General features: G+C 42.0%; 1 protein-coding gene across 2 annotated transcripts; it reads left to right on the forward strand.

Moving 5' to 3' along the window:
* The first annotated feature begins 13 nt into the window (after positions 1 to 13).
* GGNBP2 (gametogenetin binding protein 2) lies at positions 14 to 19,767 on the forward strand. Of its 2 annotated transcripts, none has more exons than XM_055720059.1 (14): positions 14 to 146; positions 886 to 1,014; positions 4,807 to 4,887; positions 6,974 to 7,227; positions 8,190 to 8,288; positions 11,452 to 11,565; positions 13,240 to 13,449; positions 14,457 to 14,631; positions 16,185 to 16,379; positions 17,051 to 17,201; positions 17,380 to 17,505; positions 17,587 to 17,738; positions 18,126 to 18,374; positions 19,112 to 19,767. In XM_055720059.1, the coding sequence occupies exons 2-14, from the start codon at positions 922 to 924 to the stop codon at positions 19,313 to 19,315; spliced, it is 2,103 nt and encodes a 700-aa protein (XP_055576034.1). In that variant the 5' UTR covers positions 14 to 146; positions 886 to 921; the 3' UTR covers positions 19,316 to 19,767. The 2 variants fall into 2 exon arrangements, with proteins under 2 accessions (XP_055576034.1, XP_055576039.1); XM_055720064.1 differs by having other exon boundaries at positions 15 to 146; positions 13,240 to 13,443.
* Positions 19,768 to 22,779: the final 3,012 nt, after the last annotated feature.

Consider the following 22,779-nt stretch of genomic DNA (forward strand, 5'->3'; position numbering starts at 1 on the left):
GAGAAAGGCGGGGCCGCCCGGGGCCGGGGCCGCCGCCTGTGGGGAGGGCCCGGGGAGGGGGAGAGGAAGGAGGCAGCTCTGTGGCGGAGCCCAGGGTGTCCGCCCGCCTGTCACAGCGCCCGGGCCGGCGACTCGCGGAGGAGCCGGTAAAGGCCCGGGGAGGGCGAGGCGGCCGGTGGGGCCGCGGGGAGGCGGGGGAAGGCCGGGAGCCGGCCCCGCCGGCTGCCTCCGTTCGGGGCTGCTACCCCGCCATCGCCGCGCCGGAGGCTTGGGCGAGGACCGGGAGCCGCGGGGTGGGTCTGCCCGCAGCCTCGCCTGGGCTGCGACCGCCCGGCCCGCCGGAGGGAGGGGGGAGTGGGGGACGGCGGGCCCCCTCCCGCAGCTGCGGGTCGCCCGGGGCGGGGCGGGGTGGGGGGGAGCGGCGGCCCCGTTCGGCAGGTGGAGCCGCCGCCTCGCCCCGCTCCCTGTCCAGCCGCCGCCGGGCGGACCGGGGCCGCGGGCAGCCGCAGCCGCGCTCCGGGCTGGGCGGGCCCCGCCGGCCTGTCTGGGGCGGGGGGGGGCGGGTAGCGGCGGGCTCCATCCCCGGGCTGTGCCCGGCGGAGGCCGGGTGCGCTCCTCCCCGCCGTCCCCTCCCTTTCTTCCATGTTATGTCGCATTTCCCAGCTTGCCCACCTCTCCCGTTCCCGGCCCCTAGTCCCTTTTTTTAAAAAAAAAATTTAATTTTATTTCTGGAGCCCCCGGCGGGGCCGAGCGGCGGGCGGGCGTGGGCCGGGGCTCGGCGTGGTGAATCAGGCGATGGGGTAAAGCAGGCTCGGCGCCGGGCTGGTGAAAGTGTGCCGGGGAAGCGCGGCGGGGATTTACCTCCCCGGCTTGGGCTGCTCGCAGGCTGCAGCTGGGAGGAAGCCGCCGGGGCGAGCGGAGATGGCGCGGCTGGTGGCCGTTTGCAGAGACGGGGAGGAGGAGTTCCCGTTCGAGAAGAGGCAGATCCCCCTGTACATCGATGACACCCTGACGGTGAGTGCCCAAGCCCCCCGCAGCCCCTGCTCCCCGCGGCGGGCCGGGTGCTGCGGTTCCCGGCGAGGCCTTTTCTCCAGGCAGGCCTGCCAGGCTCCTCCTTTGCTCCTGCGGCCGTAATCTTGGGGACTTTGCAACACTTCGGGTCAACAGCGCTTCGTGTGGCAACTTTTTTATCTGATTCCCGGCTCTAGGAACGCGCAGACCGCCTCGTAAGAAAGTTGGTGCTGTGCTGGAGCTCGCGTGCAACTTGTTTTCCAGGGACGAGCGTGCCCGGTGCCCGAGCCTGCATGCGGAGCAGAGGCGTTTTGCAGGGGATAAGGCAGGGAGCCATGTTAAGGCCAAACCCCAGGGTTACCACGAGGCAGTCATGCTCTTAAAGAGGCAAGAAAAGGCTAAAGCTTGTTTCTGGAAAGCTTTGACCAAAAGTAAGGGTCATCGAGCTGCTAGTGACATGCTGCTGTGTCTACAGTAACAAACCCCGAGAGGGAGGGGGTCTGTTTTGGTGTGGTGTTCTGAACTGAAAAACCGTGTGTGTGTGTGTGTGTGTGTGCCATTTCCAGAAGGTTCAGTGGAAAAATGAACTACATGTAGCTTGGAGGCTCCCTGGTCTCTCTTTTCCTCAGGTGTTTAGAGGAAAGCTCAGAAATTGCGTTGTAGGTGAGCACAGAGCAAACAGAAAAATGTTCTCTAACCAGCTAGTTGTCATTTGGTTTCATTCTTCAGGTGTGAAAATGTTGGGTTCAAAACAAAATTGGGCTTGGACAGCATGATTTGGCATCTTAATTATTCATATTTGACTTCTGTTGCTGTCAGTGGCGTGACAGTAACTGCTCTTGCTTTAAAGGGTGTAAAAATGTGTGATCTAGTATGGGAGAATGCCTCACTTGCATCAGCTACCTTGATGAACTTTGTAATATAATTTCTTCTGTCTTCTAGAACAATCGAGTATCTTCAGACAGTCTCTTAGCCCTCCATCCCACTGTTAAAGATAATGTATCTCAAGCTCATTGGCTTTTGCTACATTTGAAGAAAGGCTCTTTGCTGTATTTTAGTTCTGGTTGTTCTAAATGATGGCGTATTATTAATTTACCAAATACCACCATTGTTTTTTGGCTTTTTACATAGTCTGTCTTCCCTGGTTAGTGGTGCTTATATATTAGGCAGGGTTCCCTCCTTAAGCTGTCCCAAGCGGTATCTAGCTCTCCTGGAGCGCTTGATTACCTGCACTGCGTAGCAGTCGTGTAAGTTTGGGGTTTTTTGATGTCTTGGCCATGCCTTGAAATTTATTTTGTCCCTCCATTCCCCATGTAGTTTTAAGATCTTGGATTTCTTTCTCCTTCTTCCCACCTCCCGGACTCCCGAGTGAAAATTACTTATTAGATTGTGTCGGGTAGAAGACTTGTACTTATTACCTTTGTTGTGTGCAGTAGGTTGAGAGAGAGAAAATTTGGCTATACCGGGTGTCAGGTAGATGACTTCAACTGACCTAAAATTCCATTTGTAGTTTAGTTCCAGAAACTAATGCCAGACCCAAACTTTGTGCAATTGCGCTATGTTGTCGCTGTCCTTTTTACACCAGAGGCAAGTCCTGCTCATGATTGAAGAGGTTCCCATAGCTTTAAATAAGTTTTGTATCCTTCTGGGTGAAAGGCATTTATGCAAGTGCAAGTCATCCTCACCATGAAGGAAATCTTATCTCAGGTCCATAATTATTTTTTTTCCCATTCTGTTAACTGTTGCAAAGTACTCTGATTTCTAGGTGGTTTCTGGAGGCTTTTACTAAGTAAATCTGCAGAAGCAAGTGAATGAACTTGGCTTCCTTGTCTAGGTTGTCTGTAATTTACATTTTAAATTCTTAATGAGAGATATTGCAAGACATGCAGTTGTCTTTGAAACATAATTTTACATCTGCAGCATTAATGTTAAATAACCGTGGTGTTTGTTGACAGCAGCTGGCTTCTATTGACCTCTTTTAAAACTCAAATTTTAAAAATAATGGGGCTACTTCTGTTAGTCAGCTGGAAGACTTAATCTATGTCTTAAATCTAGAAATAGTGAATCACTGATTGCAAATTAGTGAATGAATGGCCTGTAATGCTCTTACACTTGTAACGTTTGCTTTGTAGTAGCATAAGAAGCTGTTTAGGTGCAATGTGATACTGCTCCTCCAAATGAATTGTTCACTACCACACTTTTCTGTTTCTTATGGCTCAACTAGAAATGAAAGGAGGTTTAAATATTTAACCCTTTTCATTTCTTAAGCAGCTTTTATGATTTCTCGAAGGCATTCCATTTGATGTGGTATTACGGGATTTTTTTTTCCTTCCAGTTCAGGGTGTGATGGTGGTTGATGTTTAACCACTTAATAAAATCTCATCAGACACATGAATTAATTTAGTCTTTGATAATTTCACTCTGTTGTACAAAATACCTAAGGGTGTTGTCTGATAGTGGGAGATGAAGGTGAAGGAGGAATAAAAAAATGCGGATTTACCTCTTCCCTCTGCTATGAGCAGATAGAGCTTTTACTTTTGCATGTAGCTCATTGCCCACAGAAATATCAAATGTAGGAAGCCTGTAATTCTGCAGCAAAAGCTTGTGCTGCTGCTTAGTGTGTATAGGTCAGGGGCAAGGGAGGCTGGAAGAGAAAGACATGGGAGATTAGAATTAGCACGGACTGTGGCACTGTTCTGCACACAGATAAGGCAGCTGTGCTAATGTTCCAATTCTAGCACATGTGAGATCAAAATATTGCCTTGCTTTCTGGCCTTGGAGAATAGATGTTTATTTTGGAGCAATGTTGGAGTGCCTGTAAAAGTAAATATATGCGTTCTCTGGAGGTAGTGTCAGCAATTATGAAGGCAGCTGGGAATTCTGTCTTTACTAGACAAGTGAGGGAAGGTGGAGGATGGAAAAAAAAATCAGACAATTTCGTTTGGCGTTGATTGGTATTAGAGTTATTAACCAAAGTTATTTCGTCTTTCAGATTTTAGAGAGAACTTCCAGTATTCCTATTGATAGTCTGTATTTCTCAGTTTGGACAAAGAAGACTAACTAAGGCAGTTTTTACAAGTTTTTCTAGTTGGTTTAATTTTTCTCCATGGTTGTAAAGTTGGGGTTTTGACTGAAAATTATTTTACTGATTTCTGCCCTCGGCCCCCCCAAGAAATTGCCTTCTTTATTGCAAGAAATATTTAAAAGAAATATTATTACTTACGAGTAATCACATTGTTCTGTAGGCTTAACATTTTACTTTGAGCCTCTTAAGAGTTGCAGCTGCAGTCACACAGAACAAGGTATACCTTGGAGTACCTTCTTGGTTTAATATGGTTTTATATTAGCCTTTGAAGGAGTCCATGAGTCTGTCATTAAACAGTTGCAACTGTTTCTTCATAGCTTTATAAATTGATTTAGGCCGTCGGATCAATTTGGATCTTCATGTGTTGAAGTACAATTATTTTAAACTGAAACAGGGTTTCAAGTCATGTAGATAGTGTGATATAAATACTGATGTTGCATTTAGCAACTTTTGATTTCTCTGTAAGGGCTACTTAAGAGCTGCCATTTATAAAATGCCTCTAAACATTATATTACTGACACAGGTACTTTGCTGAAAGAGTCACTCTCTTGAACTGTTACTTTTATCCTTTCCCAAACTTCCAGGAGTTACGTGGAAAGAATGAGAATTTAATGTAATTTCTATCTTAATTCCACGGGAAAGTAAAATAAGCTAACTCTTTTTGTTTGACTTTTTCTCTGAAAGCTATTTTTTTTCACTCTCTTGTATAGATGGTGATGGAGTTTCCTGATAACGTGCTAAACCTTGATGGACATCAGAATAATGGTGCACAGTTAAAGCAGTTCATTCAGGTAAATACAGCTTTCTGGTTTTTAAGAAGGCCACATGTCAGATCTTGCATTCCTTAGGTTTGTGCTTTCTCTTCTCTAAGAGGTTGTCACTCCTGGAATGACTTAAAAGACATGTCAGCACCTATATGCGATTACATATTGGTACCAAAGTACACTGGGTGCATTTGTTTTCTGTATTTCACAGTATCTATATATACACTGTTGACTTGTCAGGAGGCAATTGCTGCGTACCTAGTTAGAATTGAAAACTTGTAAAAACGATAACATCTTATGGTCACTGCCAGTTTATGCATAATGGAAACTACAGTTTCTAAATAGATTTTATTTCTTTTCTTTTCTTTTTTTTTCTGAAAACTTCTGAACTGCTTTTTCAAGTGGAAGTGTGCATTGCTTAAGATGGAGTTCTTATGATTAGGACCATACCGAGATAGAATTGATGTGCTGCTTTATAGATTATGTATAGTTGAATAGTGAGAGGTGGATTTGTGGTACCCCTGAAGCTTTAATAATAGTAAATTACTCTGCTAATGCTCTGGCAAGTAACTGTAGCCCTATAACACCTGTAGCAACTAAAACATTGTGCCACTTGATGTCCAAAGGTACGGGGCAGTTTGCTGCTATGCAGCTTGCTCTTCTTTACTTGTGGGTTGACAGCCACAGTTCAGGCATATGTTGCATATGAAGCATAGCTGTGTTGTGAAAATAGCTCATTCCTGCTGTTGCTGTGACTCGTACTATTAATTACAGGAAAGAGGATTATGGCAGAGTGATATCACTTGTCAGATTATTTAGTGTGCCTGCCTTTAAGAGCACAGACTAAATGTTACCTCATAATAGCTTTACTTTTCATAACATGCATTACATAAAATGAGCTGAAAATATTTTTTCAATTGATCTGTTTACACATTCCATGAGATCGATTAGTTTTACTATATTGTGTGGTCTTTTCTTTCTCCAGAAGTTGTGACTTGTCATTTCTGCATTAGGCATGTTTAAGTGGTGTGATATGACAAGAATACAGAAAATATTATTGTGACAAAAAGCTCCCTGTATAGATACAACTATGCTTACAAAGCTGTACTTGTGAGCTTCGTTTTCCCCTGGTTATAGCAATTAATGCACTGACAGGACTGCGCTTTTACAATGTTGGAAAGTGCCAGTAGCACTGATGTTCTAAGCGTAGATGTGTGTGTTGGTGCGTGAGGAGGGGACTCTGTCTTCTGCATAGCTGTGCTAGTGGCAGTTCAGTGTTGATGAAGTCCACACCGCTAATTTAGCAGTTAGAAGAAATAGAAGGGTATGTGCTTTTTGTGTCTATGCGTGCCTGGATGTGTTTGACAGAGGAACCAGGAGAAGCTCCTAGAATTGTTTATTGATGTAAGAAATATTAGAAGGTGTTCCCTTTAAGGTTCTATTATTAGCACGCATTGAATGTTCAGTACTGAACATTCAGATGTTTCACCCTGAATAGTAATATGTGCTTTTTTTTTTTTTCAGGTATTAGAATTGTAACAGGAAATAGCATTTAACCTTCCAGGAAAAATATTGCTAAATTGTCTTGGTCTGAACAGACCAAGTTTGTTGTAAATGAGATTCCCGTATATGCCAATGAGCATCCAGAAATTTCCTTTCTCTGTGCCAAAGACAAAATGAGTGTGAGGGGAAGATGAAAACTTGCAGAGCTGTATGTGAGGCCCTTTACTAAAACATCTGTGCTGAGGAGGAGGAAACAAAAGGGCTTCCTGATAAGGACAGGGAGGTATGCCATTTGTCTGGGAGCAGCATTTGCTGATTTGAGTGGTAAGAGGAGGGAACAGGAGGAGAAAAACACTAGCTTCCTTCCAGAGGATAGACTTGATGCAGAATTGTTCCTATGATATTAGCAAGTGTGGTTTTGTTCATACAGTATTTTAAGTGATCTACAATAAGACGGCAACCTGAAACTCTTGAGCACTGAGTACATTTTCCACAGGTGTATTTTGAAAAAGAAATGCCGTTGAAGGCAAAGAAGTCTTGAACAGTTTAAGATGTTGCTTGTTTGGTTGTGGTTTTTTTTTAATTACTTCATTTCTTTCTCTTTTTTTAGAGGCATAGCATGCTTAAACAGCAGGATTTAAATATTGCCATGATGGTGACATCACGTGAAGTTTTGAGTGCGCTTTCTCAGCTGGTCCCCTGTGTTGGCTGTCGTCGTAGTGTGGAACGTCTCTTTTCTCAGCTCGTAGAGTCTGGAAATCCAGCACTTGAGCCCCTAACAGTAGGGCCAAAGGGGGTTCTTTCTGTAACTCGAAGCTGTATGACTGATGCAAAGAAGCTTTATACACTGTTCTATGTGCATGGGTAAGTGTCTTTGAACTGCACAGATTATCCTTACCTGGCAAAAAGGAAAGCTAGCTTCTGTGCATTTGACTTTGCAACTTTCTTGGTGATGCTAAATTGTTGCAAGTTTGAATCCTGTCTTTTACAGTCACGTTAAACCAGTCATTGCCTAAACTGGGGGGAAAAAAATCCCCAAAAGACCTCATCTTTCGTATCATCAGTTGCAATGTCATGATTGCGATTGAAAGCTACCAGTATTAAAATGTCAAGTCATTAATCTGAAAAAGGCATTGTGGGTTTTTTGTGATCTCTCATGAAGAAGAGTGTTTCTTCACCCCATTACTCTGCATGTAAAAAAAAATTAAATAATAATTAACCTCTCCCTCCCAGAAAATTTCTACTCTTGAGTAGAAAGGTAACACTGAGAAAGCGAAACCTTCTGGGTTTGGCTAGCACAATAAATGGCCTCAGTGCCATTTGTTTCTCAGCTGTCAGCAGACCAAACAGACACTGCTCACCACAATGGGCCTTTGCCTTCCAGTTGGTTTCAGCTTGTTCTTCTTGCTCCAGTTAGCAGGCCAGTGGGAAGTAAGGAAGGGTCAGTGCAGAGCAGGGGATACTGAGATCTGGAGGGTGAGGTAGTGTAACTTGATAACTTGATAAAGTGGTCACAGTGGTTCCCTCTGCTTCTGAAGTAAGTGTTATTGCTCGAGGTCTGTTACGAAGTTATGCAATAGCTTTTTAGATATGGCTTATCTTTTTTTTTTTTTTTTTCTTAGTAGAATTTGTCTGGAAAATCTGTACTGTGTTTTTCTTTGGTACTGCAGGATTGTACGACATAAGTGAAAATGAGGGACTGGAAGACTATTTTAGGTCTAATGTTCGTTATCATACCTGTTTTTGATGCATGAGCTGAATAAATCCCTTTCAAACTTCTCTGCATAACAATGTTTTCAGAATACTGAGTTACATTTTTTCCATAGGTCCAAACTGAATGATATGATTGATGCAATTCCCAAAAGTAAGAAGAATAAGAGATGTCAATTACACTCCTTGGACACACACAAACCGAAACCTTTGGGGTAAGTTTGTGTTTAATGTGCACAATTCAATCTAAAATGTTCTGAGGATCCAAACTATTGATACTAATTTATATGTAAGCATAGAAACAAATTATTATGCTGTTACCTGTTTGCCAGTGTAGTAATCTCTGAGCTGTTTGGATTTATAGTAGACCCGAATAGTTGTAGGGGTGGAAAAGAGGCAGCCAGGGGTTTTGGGCAGCGTGTGTTGTAGGGCATGCACGAGGTTTTCTCTGTAGGTTTTTGTAAGAAGGTAGTTAACCCTTTGTTGTGCAGTAAGAGTGATAGTCTTACCAGTAGGATGTGTAATACTTTTCCTACTGCCCTTGCTCACACTATTGACTGGACAAAGCTAGTGCCATAAGGTGTTCCAGCCTCCCAACGTAAGATCTGTGCTCCTTCCTTGGTGTGAGTTGTCCCTCTGCTCTGTCAGAGCTCTGTAAGGTAACTGGTGATGCTTTCATAGGAAGTTTAGGGCTACCATATGAAATCCGTTGTTTCTCCAAACTTGCTTGTTAGTACTAGCTGTTCAATTTTAGCCCCTTGTCTTTAGGGTCTTCTACTTGGTGGTGGAGTGTTTTGTTTGGGGGTGTTTATTGTTTAACAATATCCATGTTTAATTTCAAAACTAGCTGCCAAAACACAACTTGGCCATTACAAACCAGTGCTCTCTGTGCTTTTCGTGTCTCGTCTGACGTAACTTGGAATATAGTCTGCTCGGGGCACGGATAGCTTCTGCATTGTGGTATAGACAGCGCTCTGGAAAGACAAACTGGTTTTGGTGCTCTACACCAAAATGATTGATCAGCAATTTTTCCTCACATTGAGGGGAAAGGGTATATGTTAAACAAGTATACATCGTTTTGCTTGGGATTATTAAAAATGCCTTGCACGACTGTTAATAAAGGGCTTTATTGTGGTTGGGCTGCAGGGTTAAAACTCTGTAGACTGTATTTTCTCTAAATGTGGTGCCGTGTTTCGAATACACCAGTGAAGAAGATGCATGTGTGCCTCCATGTCTTGAAATTGAAATGGTTTATTCCAGCTGGTTAACTGAGAAAACACTCCCTGTAAATCTGTTGCAGATTTTGGGTGGTTTTCTTGTTTGTAGGGTGTGTTTTATATTTTGGGGTTTTTAGATGACTAATGAATTAGACTACTATGCTTAGCTGGAGTGTCCAGGACCTTCTTTAGTATAGTTGTGTTCTACTTCTGGTTAAGCATACAACCTGTGAAAGCTTGATCATGGTTTCCAGTTACAGGACATGTATTTTTCTATGCAGACTGGAGTCTCTTTGGGTTGAGATAAGTCCCGGGAGATGGTAGGCTTGTGGAATTTGACACTTGATTTTTACTTGTGCTGCTTGAGGATGGTGGCAGCTAATCATCATCTCCTATTATATTTTTGTTACAGGCCTTTCATATGATTAGTTTAAAGTTTATGTTACATAAGCAAAAGATTGTAAGCGTATAGGGGCATATATTTTTTTAAAATAAAGCAAATTCAAAGCATTATGAAAGTGTTAAACTCTCTGCTTTGTTTTTAGGAAGATTAATCTTTTCTGTGTAAGAACATATATCATGGAACTTGCACTTACCATCTTGGCAAGGCAGAACAATTCTGAAACTTGGTGAATAGAGAGGAAAATGCTGCCTTTATTTCCTCAGTTTATGCCGGAATAAATCCCCTTAGTATTTTCAATGCTGGCAGGTTAATAGGGAATATGTGGAAGAGCAGTATTTTAATACACTGCAAGTAAAGCTTTCAGCTTTATCTGATAACATGGCTTGTGGACAATCATTGTAGTTTGGTAAAGAAGCACAGCTTGCTCTCTGCTTGCTCAGTCGATACTGGTTTGTTGTGCTGTGGAACTGATCAGGGTGTATCAGTACTGATACTTCTCCAAATAAATCTGCTGGTCTGAATGGAAGCGAATGCACCAACAGCCTAGACATGGAGGTGTTGGACACAATAGTCTTACAGAACAAATTCTATTTATCAACGTAGAGCTTTCTGCTTCACTTCATTACAAGAAACTTCTTCAGATTAGTTTCATCTGTTAGGCATTTTATACACACAAAAAGGCTTTGAATTGTAATTGTGTGTTTAATTATACAAGTTACGTAACTAGCTAGTGCCACTTGAGAGTTCCTTGATGGCCTTAGTTTCAGTGTGCCTGGTTTATGGCTACTCTGTTCCATTTGGGGCTAAGGAGCATTTTAACCTCTCATAAATGCAAGCCATGTGATCTAGCAAACTAGATAGTAGCATGCATAAATACTCTTGAGGGCTAATTATTAAATAGGAGTGCTTCTTCCCCGGTTTTCCTGCTCTGTTGTATCCATCCATGAGCTTAAACAGAAATGGCCGTTCTGATAAAATGTCGAGTGTAGACAAGGCTGTAAGTAAACATGACTTGCTATTTAAAGTTTGTTCTTTGCTCTGTAAGTGTACTTTTAGCATATCCAAATGTGTGTTGTAAAGTTGGTTGGTTTGGGTTTTTTTAAAACAAATTTTGGAAATTTAATGTAGGGGGTGCTTTATGCTTTCTTATGGTGATAGATGTGTGCAAGTGTGGGGGTTTTGATTTGCTTTTTTCTTTGGGGGTTTGGTTTGGTTTTTTACTAAGTTAGACATTAAATCTGCCAGAAGTATTTAAACTTGTATGTGTTTATGCTAAAGGTAATATTCTGAAAAATTACTACTGGCTTTCAGCTGTAACTTTAAAGAGTCATTATGAATCTGGGTTTATAAACACAGACAGCAAAATTTGTATCTCATGTCTGACTGTAACTTCACTGAAAGTTAAGGCTTAGCCTATAAAGGATTAAAAGTAAATGAAGGAACATGGTAGCATTTTCATAGCATTTGTTTAGGAAATATATATATATATATGGTATAGGTTTAAAAAATGTTTTTTAATACTATGTGACAGTGGAGGGAGCAGTAGCACACTCAGTACATAGAAATTAAGTGCAAATAAGAAAAACAGTGAAGACAGCAGGAAGGAGGAGAGTAAGTATAGCATCACTTTCTGCTGTGGACCTTTCCAGCAAGCAGTCAGGTAAACGAATGATGCTTTATGTTGTTTCTTTTCTAAACTCCTAACAAGATAATATATAGTCTTTTGTTTCTTATGTTTTGTTTTGTTTTTTTTTGCAGGGGTTGTTGGATGGATGTGTGGGAGCTCATGTCCCAGGAATGCAGGGATGAAGTAGTTTTAATTGACTCTAGTTGTCTTTTAGAAACATTAGAAACCTATCTACGAAAACACAGGTATGTTAAAAGAATGAAGGCGCACCTTCGTTTTGAGGAATAGCTGCTGCATTTTTTTTGTGAATTAAAATGTATGTAGACTTCACACTGTGTTTAAAAATGTAGAGGACTCGAGTACCTTGCCAGATGGCATTGTGGCAACTGCTGAGACACAGGCGGTGAAACATTCTTTGTGTTTTACCTGTTGTTTTGGGTCATGGTAGGGGAAACGCGGTATTGAAGTAATAGCTGCCTATCTTAACTTCTTTTGGTTAGGATTATGTTATGATTTACAATTTGATGTATTAAAACTGTGTATATTATTTCACTCTTTCACAAGTAGCTTACTCTGTCTGGAACTATGCCTTCTTTTTAGGCCTGTGGGGTGTATATGCAATTTCCAAATAATGTGAGCTAAACTAATAGAAGCAGATTGTAGGCCTGGTGTTGCTTGTAAATCACTGTTTTAAAACAGTTGTTTATGACTTAGTAGTGCTAGTGCTGTTGGGTCTCTCTTGCAGGGGAAAAAAAAAAAAAAGGCTACTAATTTATTGTTGCACATGTACGGTAGCTACCATACTGATTTGAAAGTTTTAATTTCCAGTAGTCTGAAGGTTCTGATACAAGCTGTGGGGGCACAGACGGTTGTGGGTGGTGGTGGTGGTGTGGAAAAAACACTTTGGAAACAAAACAACTTTAATCTCCTGTGACATTAAACATGGCGTTGGCAGTGTTCCTGATGCTAACCTGCAATAATATTACTGTTTTCTTTCCTTTCACTACAGAAACTAGCCAGTTATCATAGTTCTGTCAAACATCAAAATATGTTTGACTTAGTGTTGTCAAGTGACTGGACAAACTAGGAAAGGGAAAAACCCCATCCAGAGATGGCGTGAAGAGCCAGCTTTTCAAGCTGAAAGCTGAAATGTGAGCAGCTTGTCTGACTTGCATTTTTAGAATAATACAGCAAGAGGTTTTGTAGCTCCTCGAAGATTACTCCTCTTATAAAACAGAATGAGCTTAATTTTGGTTTAATATATATATAGATTATAATTATAACAGACTTCATAATTATACGGTTCTCATTGGTTATCTGAGCTAGCACATGTTTAAATTGAGTATGTTGTGTTATAAGAAAACCTTGTTTGGCTATCTGTGCAGTAATCTAATAATTCAAAATGTGTTTAAAGGTGCTTGTAGTGGAAACATTGCTCTTATACAGCAGGCAACGGAGGAAGCTTTTTTTCTTATTGCTTATCACTCGTTTGAGTGTACCTTTAAATAATTGGTATAAAGTAACTCGGAGTGTGTTACTTGAGAGGAATTTTGTCCTGGCTTGTACTAATGATTTGGTTTGTTTGCTATTAGACTTCTGATCTTTGAACAAATGTGGAATTGCATCTCTGTATAGGAATTCCTTCATATTAACAATTAGCCTGACTTATGCCTTGGAGCATGAAAGTTGATATCCAGACTGGTAATATATGATAGGTAGTATAATACATACAGTAAACTTACGTGGCTTGCAGCCAAAGTCTTACTATTTTGCCTTTTGAAGTAACATAAACCTTATGTGACCTAGTTTAAATATAGCATGTGCTATTAAATAGCTCAGTATATTACAACTTAGACTAAGTGGGTGTACATTTCTGCTTGAATAAGAATTCAGTTCTGTTATGTTCTGTTTTAACACAGGTTTTGCACTGACTGCAAAAATAAAGTACTTCGGGCATACAATATTCTTATCGGTGAGCTAGACTGCAGCAAAGAAAAGGGCTACTGCGCCGCGCTTTACGAGGGTTTGCGATGTTGTCCCCATGAACGTCATATACATGTATGCTGTGAAACAGATTTCATCGCACACCTATTGGGTCGAGCTGAACCAGAGTTCGCAGGAGGGTATGAGTATGTAATTTGCTAGAGTGGGCTATCTAGCGCTTTGCTTCTTTATTTTATTGTTGAATGTATTTTGCAAATGATTTTTGCCTCCTTGCTGGATAATAAACTTCTGAATGTCAATATTCATGTCGAAGTAGACTTTCAAGATAGTGCTTCAAAGTAGTGAAGATTTCTCAGTGTGCTTTTGACTTTAAGGTGCATTTAACTCTGAAGGCAAGACTGAAAGAAATCGCCAAATGCCTTCTAGTTTATTTGTTCACTCCCTAGGCTGCCTGCTTTTCCATTGAGATGTTCAAAATATGCGAAATAGAAAGAGAACCTTGGTTGACACTTTTACCAAATGCCAAGTATTCAATTTAGTTTTCTAGTCGCCATTTGTATATTATAGTAATTCCTGAACCCAGCATCTTAAAATCTTCCAATGAAAAATACAATTCTGACCTCAATATCTGTAAAGCTCAACCATACTGTTTCATTAGGAGGGTAAATCCTTTTATAATGATTTTTCCTTAGTAGATGATAGATGCAGATTAATACTGAAATATTTTGACTTTGTACGGTAAGTAATGTATAACCTTCTGTGTGTCTTTATTCAGTTTCAGTTAACTGATGCATAAATGTCTAGGAAAATGGAATATTTGCTAGAAACCAAACACAAATTTTAGGAAACAAAAGACTGGCTGCGTCTCTTTGGCTTTAAAACTCTGCTGATCCCTCCTAGTAGGAGCAGGCAGAGGCTGATGGGGTTACACCTTCAGCAGTCACAGGTGGGAAGGCATAGCGCAGCTTAACAGCGCTGTGCACGTATTAATCTGTCAGGAATGTACTGGTGGTTTTGACCTGGTCCTTTCTATTTTGCATCTGCATGCAGCACAGCAGAACTCTATTTAAAAAGCTGTTCATGCAAACATATCTTCAGTTGTACATAAAGTACGTCATTGAACTGCTTTGATCTCTTGGTAGACTTCCAGCTACTTTAACAATACTATACTTTGGTTCAACTCTTCCTTTAGACGAAGAGAAAGGCATGCTAAGACAATAGACATAGCCCAAGAAGAAGTTTTGACCTGCCTGGGTATTCATCTTTATGAAAGATTACACCGAATCTGGCAGAAATTGCGTGCTGAGGAACAGACGTGGCAGATGCTTTTTTACCTAGGTGTTGATGCTTTACGCAAAAGCTTTGAGGTAAAATTCAATTTTTTGTATTTGAATTGCTGTAGTAACTGTGTACGTTTTCACTAAAATAATTTTTCCTGCTTTCTACTAACGTTGGGCTGGAAGGAGCTTCAGGGGTGTTGGATTCAATCCCTTGTTCACTGCGGGGCAACAGTTGTGTAATGTCCATGCATAGCACAACTGGGTTGCGCTCTGATGTAAAGTCTGCTGGAACATAAAAGATTGAGGCTGGCAAATTTATCTTCCAAGCTACGTGATATAGTACGCTGGATCTTCTATGTTTTTAATTCACAGTGAAGGTATTCCTACCTGATAGCGTTTCATGTAGCTCTGGCTACAGTAGTTTTTATTTGGCTTATTAGTAAAAACGAAGGATGTGCTTTTGAATTACAAACACAACTGCTAACTCTTGGATTCAGTGAGTTCCATGTGCACTCTAATGCCATGGGATTTTGAACTTCAGGTAGAACTCTGCAGTTCCTTTAACGTATGTCAATAGTATACTTGCCCTTTGGTATGACGGATATTTTTGGCTATGTTTATCTTCTGTTCATAATGACTGTTCTCTCTTAAAAGCTTCTGAAACATCAGAGGAGGAGGAAGAAAATCAGTTTGGGAAAGATCTTAGTGGAACCCTAATCTAGTTAGTTCTTGGGAGTTTTTACATGTAACTTCTTTTGAGAGACAATGCTGTAGAAGTGGCATTGACTGGGTACACTGTGGCATTTTTGTCAGGTTTTGTCTTGGTTGGTTTTTTAATCTAGTAAAGCATGGTGTTGGAAATTCATTGACACTGTGAAACTTGGGTAATTGTACTGGTGTGTAAGGTTGGCTATGAACTGGAAATACGGAACTGACGTGTCTTTATATGGGGTCCTTTTCTAAGGTGAGTGGGGAATGATGTCTCATTCTGGCTGAAGGAGTTCCCGGAGTGATCTGGGAGGGGGGAAAAAAAAAAAAAAGAGAGAAACACCTGTGAATTTAAATTTATCTCTGCAGGAGCACTGATCCAGAATAGTTTACTAGTTCAACTATATTCTTGCAACTTAATATGTAGGTGTGCCATTATGGTACATGTTCTAAATTTAATATTAAGGGACATATTTAGATACATGCTATATTCTGAGATATGTCTACGCTTCAAAATTGGACTGCCTAGAAAAATCAGTTAGGCTTCTCGCTGATTATTCTAGACAAAGAGCTGCAGGAATTCTGTAGCAGTAGTTCTGATGTAGTTTTTTTGTGCTGCTGTGTTAAATAACCAGAGTATCCACTGTGTAAAACAGATCCAAAAACGTGTTCAGGTCCACAGCCTTTCACTGAAAATTGCAACTCTGGGCCACAAATTAAGTGCAGTGCTCCCCCATACATGTATCTTCTCCAGCAATCTAAATTTAGTGACTAAACCTGGATAGACATTTTTCTTCTATAGTCAATAGTTGTGTTGCTGTGACTTTATGATAAAAAGTACTTACCAGCTATTTACCACCTCCTTTTTTTAATAAATGTAAAAACCTGAGTTGTGTTAATACCTATAAATAGATCTAACCTCTTACAAACAGATGGCTGTGGAAAAAGTGCAGGGTATTAGTCGATTGGAACAGCTCTGTGAAGAATTTTCAGAAGAAGAAAGAGTCCGAGAGCTTAAACAAGAAAAGAAGCGCCAAAAACGAAAGAACAGACGGAAAAATAAGTGCGTGTGTGAGATCCCTACTCCTTTGCAAGCAACAGAAGAGAAGGAAATAAATCAAGCAAAGGTAAACATTGATAGCTGTGGCTTTTTGCAGGTGTGAAGTAACTAGATCTCTGATTTGGTGCTTCAGTCATCAGCTCACTGCTGCATGTGAGAATTCTTGAGAGGTTTGGGGTTTTTCTGCCGTACTTCAGTTCTGGGAACTAGTTTTTGATCGCTAGTGGAATTTAATACTTTAACAGATTAGTATAGTCTTTTTGTAAAGTAGTTGCCTGGAACTCCTTAGCTTTTGGGGGTTTGGGTTTGGTGGGTGGTTTTGTTTTGTTTTGTTTTAAGTAAAACCTCCTAAATCTATGGGTCAGGTTATGCTAGAACACTTTCCAACTATCCTTTTGTAAAGATCACTTAGAATATGGGAATTCAAATGCTAGTTGCAGACAATTACCACTGAATTTTTGGGGAACGGAAAGCTTTAATTGAGTAAGTGCAATTATTATTCTGGATCTCTTGGCTGAACTTAACAGGCTAACTATAGGTCATATTATTCTGGGGAAAGCAGTTGGTTTGGCGTTTTTCTTTTTTGGTTGTCTTGTGCTTCTGAAGAAGCACAAGCAGTGCTGTGGCTGTTGTCAATCATTGTCAGCTGTTTTTTCTTAGTGAAAGAGTATCCCTTATAAAGTTGCCGACAGAGCTACTTTCAGTACTTGCAAGTACTTTTTTTTGCTTTGTTTTAAGGAAAACTCAAACTTCACGGAAAGTAGTTGCAAAGCCTGTGGTAGCACCGAAGAAGCCAACAATTGTGTAGAAGTAATTGTTACTAATGAAAGCACTTCTTGCACCTGTCCTAGCAGTGGTACCCTATTAGGTTCACCTAAAATTAAGAAAGGTATGTCAAATGTTGTTTATTTTTCATTTTTAAAAGCATTTACTGTTTATGGAGTAAACAGTGCTCAGCTATTTTTAAAAATTACTTTTTTTTTTAAGAATTCTTTCTTGTTAGAGGCCTAACTGAAAGAATCTGCAACGGCTGCTGTAGATGACTGTAACTTTTTGCTTCCTCTCAGGTTTATCTCCGCATTGTAATGGTAGCGATTGCGGCTATTCATCTAGCATGGAGGGCAGTGAAACAGGATCTCGAGAGGGATCAGATGTGGCCTGCACTGAAGGCATTTGCAACCATGATGAAAATGGTAGGTTTGGTCAGAACAGAATATCGGGTTAGTATCAGCAAAACTTAAGTGGCTGAGAAGAAAATCTCTTGTCTTTTGCAGGAGATGATTCATGTGTCCATCGCTGTGATGACAAAGAGGAGGATGGAGATAGCTGTGTGGAATGTTGGGCTAATTCAGAAGAGAGTACCACAAAAGGCAAAAACAAAAAGAAGAAAAAGAAAAGTAAAACTTTGAAGTGTGAGAATGAGCATGTAAGGAACATAGCTATTTCAGAATGCTTATTTTAAAGTTGTTAACAAAAGTGTTGCGAATTTCGATTGTGATTAACTCTGTAAATGGGGTAACAAGGCTCTTGGGTTACCTCTCCATCCAGGTTTTGAAAGGGAGGCCCTTCCTAGAACAGGCTGTGGCAGAAGGAGTCTCTTTTCTCCTGTGTTCCTAAGCATGTGCACTTTTGCACACTCAGTGAATTAACGTATTGTTCCCCCCTCCTCCCAGGCACACATTTTAAAAATACATACCCTTGCTCTCTTTGTGACCTTCCTTCCTTTCCTCTTTCCGTCTGCTTCCATCTGAAACTCGAATGTTTCGGATTTAACACTGCTAGTAGTTCATTACAGGCTGTTTTCAATTTGTAGATTCAGAAACTGGGAAGCTGTATGGCAGATCCAGGTAACAGAGAGACCTCAGGAAATATCACGCACACAGAATGTCATCGCGACAAGACCAAAGACACACACGCTGAAAGCTGCTGTAGCTCAGAAAAAAGTGGGCAGCAGTTGCCTTGGTTTGAGCATATGAAAAATGTGTCACAGTTTGCAGAACCTACAGAAATGTCACTTGTTCCTGATAGTGGAAAAGGTGCCAAGAGCTTAGTGGAACTCCTTGTAAGTAACCGCTTGCTTTGAATTTTAGGTTGTAGCATACTGCTTTAAGTCCTCGGGGCTGAGGATGGGGTTTAGAACTCAAATCCCGCTGAAGAACTGTTACAAGGGAGAACACAACGGAACTTGAGATTCATTGCTTACACTCCTAGGGTTTAGTTTGTTTGCTTTTGCGTGTTCTCTGTAAAGTGTGTAACTCGGATGCTTTGCAGAGGAGGGGAGATTGCCCGTCACTGGAATGCAAGTGACAGAACTTGTGTTATAAGTATTCATTACCAAGGATTGCATTATTCCATAAAACGAAGCATGTGCTATTGCTGCCTTCATGCCTCAAATATTAACTCCCACTACGGGCTCCTTGGACAGCTTTCTTCTCTCTCCCTTCCCTTCTCCTTCCCCTTGCTTTACATCCTTTTCCTTATTTTTTGTTTTTAAAAAGAATAATATTTATATGTAATAACATATAATAAAAGCCATCCTCTTTCAATGGAAATGCGCTAAGAATCTGAGGCTTATTCTGGTAGCTTTCAGGACTGTATAGGCTGCCTTTTACCCAAAAAATAGTGGAGCACCTATCTGTGAATCGGGTGACTGCATTAGCCAGCTACCGCGTGCGGTGTCGTGCCGTGAAGGCTACAGCCTTCTTCAGATACCTGTAGGCAGCGCGTACCGTTGCAGGAGAGGTGTGCGGCACGGGGGGGGCCATGCTCGAGTTCTTAAATGCCTGTTTCCATTTGTAGGATGAGTCTGAATGCACTTCTGATGAGGAAATCTTTATCTCACAAGATGAAATACAGTCCTTTATGGCAAACAACAAGTCTTTTTACAGCAATAGAGAACAATACCGACAGCACCTGAAGGAGAAATTTAATAAATACTGCCGCTTAAATGATCACAAGGGGCCCATTTGTAACAGCTGGTTGACAACGGCTGGAGCGAACTAAATACAATAAAATAGCTCTGTCTTTCACTGAAATTCTCAAGATGACTACTGCGCCTTCTCTTTCAAAAACTTAATTTAGTGACTTATGGCAAAATTTTATCTTAAATTAATGTGATTCTTTCTTTTTTTCTTGTTTTTTGGGGAGGCTGGTGGAGGTGATTTCATTAATTTTGTTCTTTCTTCAGGCTTGTATCTTTAGTTGAGTAGCTGTGCAAGCCTCTCTTATAATTTAAGCCATCTCTTTTCATTAAATGTTTCTCTTACTGTGAGACTTAAAAAAAGCAAACTAGTGGCAAAGTAATGTTGTACCTATAATTCTGTACAGAATGACAATGAGCTGAATATAAGATTTTACAAAGTAGACATCCATTTGCAAAATGTTTTGGATGTAATATGTTAAAGCGCAATGTGCAAAATTTAAATAAAGAATATTTATTAATATGCATAGTAAAAGTTGGTGTACGTGTTTCTACTTCTCCTTCCCAGCGGTCTGAATTCTTGTTGTGCAGATGGGCGGCTGTCGCTTCAGCCTGCGTGGCTTCGCGGAGGTGGGTGTCAGGTGAGTCAGCTTGGCCTGGGAAGAGCACAGGTCCTTCAGCGGCACTCGTGGCAGCCAGCCTGCCGGGCTGTGTGGGTCCCCGTTCCATGTGCTTTAGAGATCTTCGAGCTACCGCCAAGCAAGCGGGGTCCATGGCAGCTCAGTCGTGTCCGTGTGGTGCTGCACCCAACCTGGCTGGCGCCATGTGGCATCGAGTGCCTTTTCTGCTTCCAGGCTCGCGGACAATATATCGGCGTGGTGCGGAGCTGGCTGAGGGGTCTCCAGCAGCCTTGTGCTGTGCGGGTGTGCTCTGTAACTCTTGACATGGCTGCTGTGCCCAAGGGCAGCATACTTGGTTTGATGATGGTTCTGAGTTTGGAGTGTGCAGCCTGTACCATTTTTGGGGCTTAATTTAGTTTTTCATCAAGACAATTACTGATGCCGGTGAGTTAGGAGACTACTGCGCTCGTTTTCCTTCTCCCCTGACAACGCAGACTCGAAGCTGCTGCCTGAGCCCGTCAGAATGTAATCGAACAAAAAGCAGCTTTTCACCACACCTTGACATTTTCTTAATGGAATAACAAGCTCTGTTGTGAAGACTGAACAGGAGTGCTTTTGCATAAATATCCGTTCAACCATGTCTTGTTCTACTGAATACGGTCTCTAATGTCACGGCCTCTTTGTAAGAGGGTGATCTGACAAGCGGCGAAGATGCAGGGTGTGGGAGATTAAGAAAAAAGCAGTTTAATACCTGGTGCTAAATCAACAAGATGAGGCAGTGGTACGGTTCTGCACAGTGAACATCCAAGTTCAGCTGACATGAGGTGAATTCTGTGGCACCCGCACCTGGGAGCGGCTATATATCTGTGTTTATCTAGAGATGATGGCTATGTGTTGTACAAGTGCAGTTGAAAAAATGTAGGAATTAAAACTTATGTCTGAAGTTGAAATCAAGATACAAGCATATTCATAATGAAACAAAAACCCCCAGGTAGCCTTCATACTGAAAGGAGATCATGCTCTGCTAATGCACATCCCTCTTGGTGATTTGGTAGCCACTTTGCAAAATCAGATGTGAAAATACGTTCTTGAATAAGCTTTACCTTCGTAATTTTTTCCAAGTTAGATAAATAGTCCAGTTGGGTAATGGTTAAAATATATTCACAGATTATTTCACTTAATTACAAAACAAAACTATAAAGGTATGAATGCTTTTTTTTAATATGATGATTATGGTGGCAGCTGTCACTAAAAAGAAAATTCTGGTTTTGGGGGGGGGTATAAGGAGAATTACAGAATATAACTTCTAACATCCTCATTTTCTGTGCTGTGCTCCCTTAGTCTTTCTGAGAAAGAAACAAACCTGTTTTCTTGGCTTTGCTTCATGCCTCAGCCACGTTATAAAGCGGCACTGTGCCTGGCGATGCTTAATTTGCCCAGGGTTCTCACAAAGAACCCGAGAATTAATTCATGGAGAGTGACAGCAAACACGTACGGATGCTTTTCCTAGTCCTGATTTGAACTCTGAAATTCGCCTTTGTGAAAGCCACCCTTCAGCTTCCTCCGAGGCCACAAGGACCTGGCCTCTGCGATGGCAAAAGGCTGCTTCTGCAAACGGGAGGAGTTTCATCTTGAACGCGAGGAAGGGGAGTCCTTGTTGTGGCGGTTCTCTTTAATCAAATACTCTGCTCGCCAGCTACAGGAAAAACGCAGTGAAGTTCAAAGAGCGGGGCTGCTGGCCGTGCTGCTCGTACATCGCGAGGAGCTGGCTCCAAGGGGTGTCTGCCCTTGGGAATTGGTGCAACCCCAGTTTTCAAGTGGAGTGTTCGTCGTTCTGTGCTTCACCGCAGCTGGAATGATGGGGATCGCTTTGTTCTTAACGTGGTGGGATTGCAGCCTGCTCGGGGTCGCAGCTTGGAGGAAAGTGGCCAGCTCCAGAGCCCCTTCGGCACGTGGCCAGCTTGGGTGCTGTGTGCAGTGGGTGCTGCGTGTCGGGGGGCAGCATGCCCCAGTCTCCCCGCGGATTTATTATGGCCAAGGGGCCCTTTTCACTGCAACAGCTCCTGCATCCCACCGCCCGGGCAGGAGCCCTGTGCTGTCCCCAGGCCTTGCACCAAGCTGAGTTCAGACGCCTCCTGGAAAAACCTCCTGCACCCCTTGCCCTGTCGAGTGAAGTACACCAGTGCTGCTTCATTTTTTACGCATCCTAAAGAACCTGAATACCTGTGTAGCTTTTTCCTTCTAGTGTGGTGTTTTTTGGGGTTTTTTTGGGGGGTTTTTTTGGTGGCTTTTTTTTTAATTTATTTTTTAAAAAACTTTCAGTGACAGGCTGTGCAATCAGCTCTAGGGGTGGTACTTAGCAATCAGACTTTATATAATAAAGTTCCCCATTGTTGTGTGGCAGTTGAAAGTAGGTTTAAATTAAGCTGCCCAGCAATGCATGGCTGGCGGGAGGAAGAACCTTCCAAACCAGTTTTCCCAGTAAGTTCTTGCAGCAAGCCATTGGCCCCAGCAGAGGATAGACCTCAGAGGAACGCGGTTCTACTCCAGGTCTGACCAACTTCAGAGCAAACGGGCAAGTCCCTTAAATTCCCCCCAGTTAAACTGGGCAGCTGGTTGTCCCAGCATGGTGAGCGTGGCAGCTGGACATACACATGGAAACATTGGGCTTGAAGCTGCAGACTCCAGCCGAGGACTGGAAGCGCGTTGCATTCTCCTCTCCCACTTATGCTCATTTTCTAAATGAGAGGCAGGGATTCCATGGATGGACCATCCGGTGGATGAGGAATTAGCTGGGTGGTTGCACTCAGTTGCGGTCAATGGCTGGGTGTCCAAGTGGAGACTGGTGACCAGTGGCATTCCTCAGGGGTCCGTACTGGGACTGGCACTGTTCAACATCCTTGTTGGCAGCAGGGACAGCGGGATGG

The sequence above is a fragment of the Falco cherrug genome, chromosome 1 (assembly GCF_023634085.1).
Source record: "Falco cherrug isolate bFalChe1 chromosome 1, bFalChe1.pri, whole genome shotgun sequence".
NCBI lineage: Eukaryota > Metazoa > Chordata > Aves > Falconiformes > Falconidae > Falco > Falco cherrug.

What these genes read in the sequence shown, in the direction of transcription:
- GGNBP2 (XM_055720059.1), top strand. Translation starts at nt 922, where the DNA reads ATGGCGCGGCTGGTGGCCGTTTGCAGAGACGGGGAGGAGGAGTTCCCG. An exon ending in ACATCGATGACACCCTGACG is followed by an intron (nt 1,015 to 4,806) that starts GTGAGTGCCCAA and finishes TCTCTTGTATAG; the next exon opens with ATGGTGATGGAGTTTCCTGA. An exon ending in AGAGCTTAGTGGAACTCCTT is followed by an intron (nt 18,375 to 19,111) that starts GTAAGTAACCGC and finishes TTCCATTTGTAG; the next exon opens with GATGAGTCTGAATGCACTTC.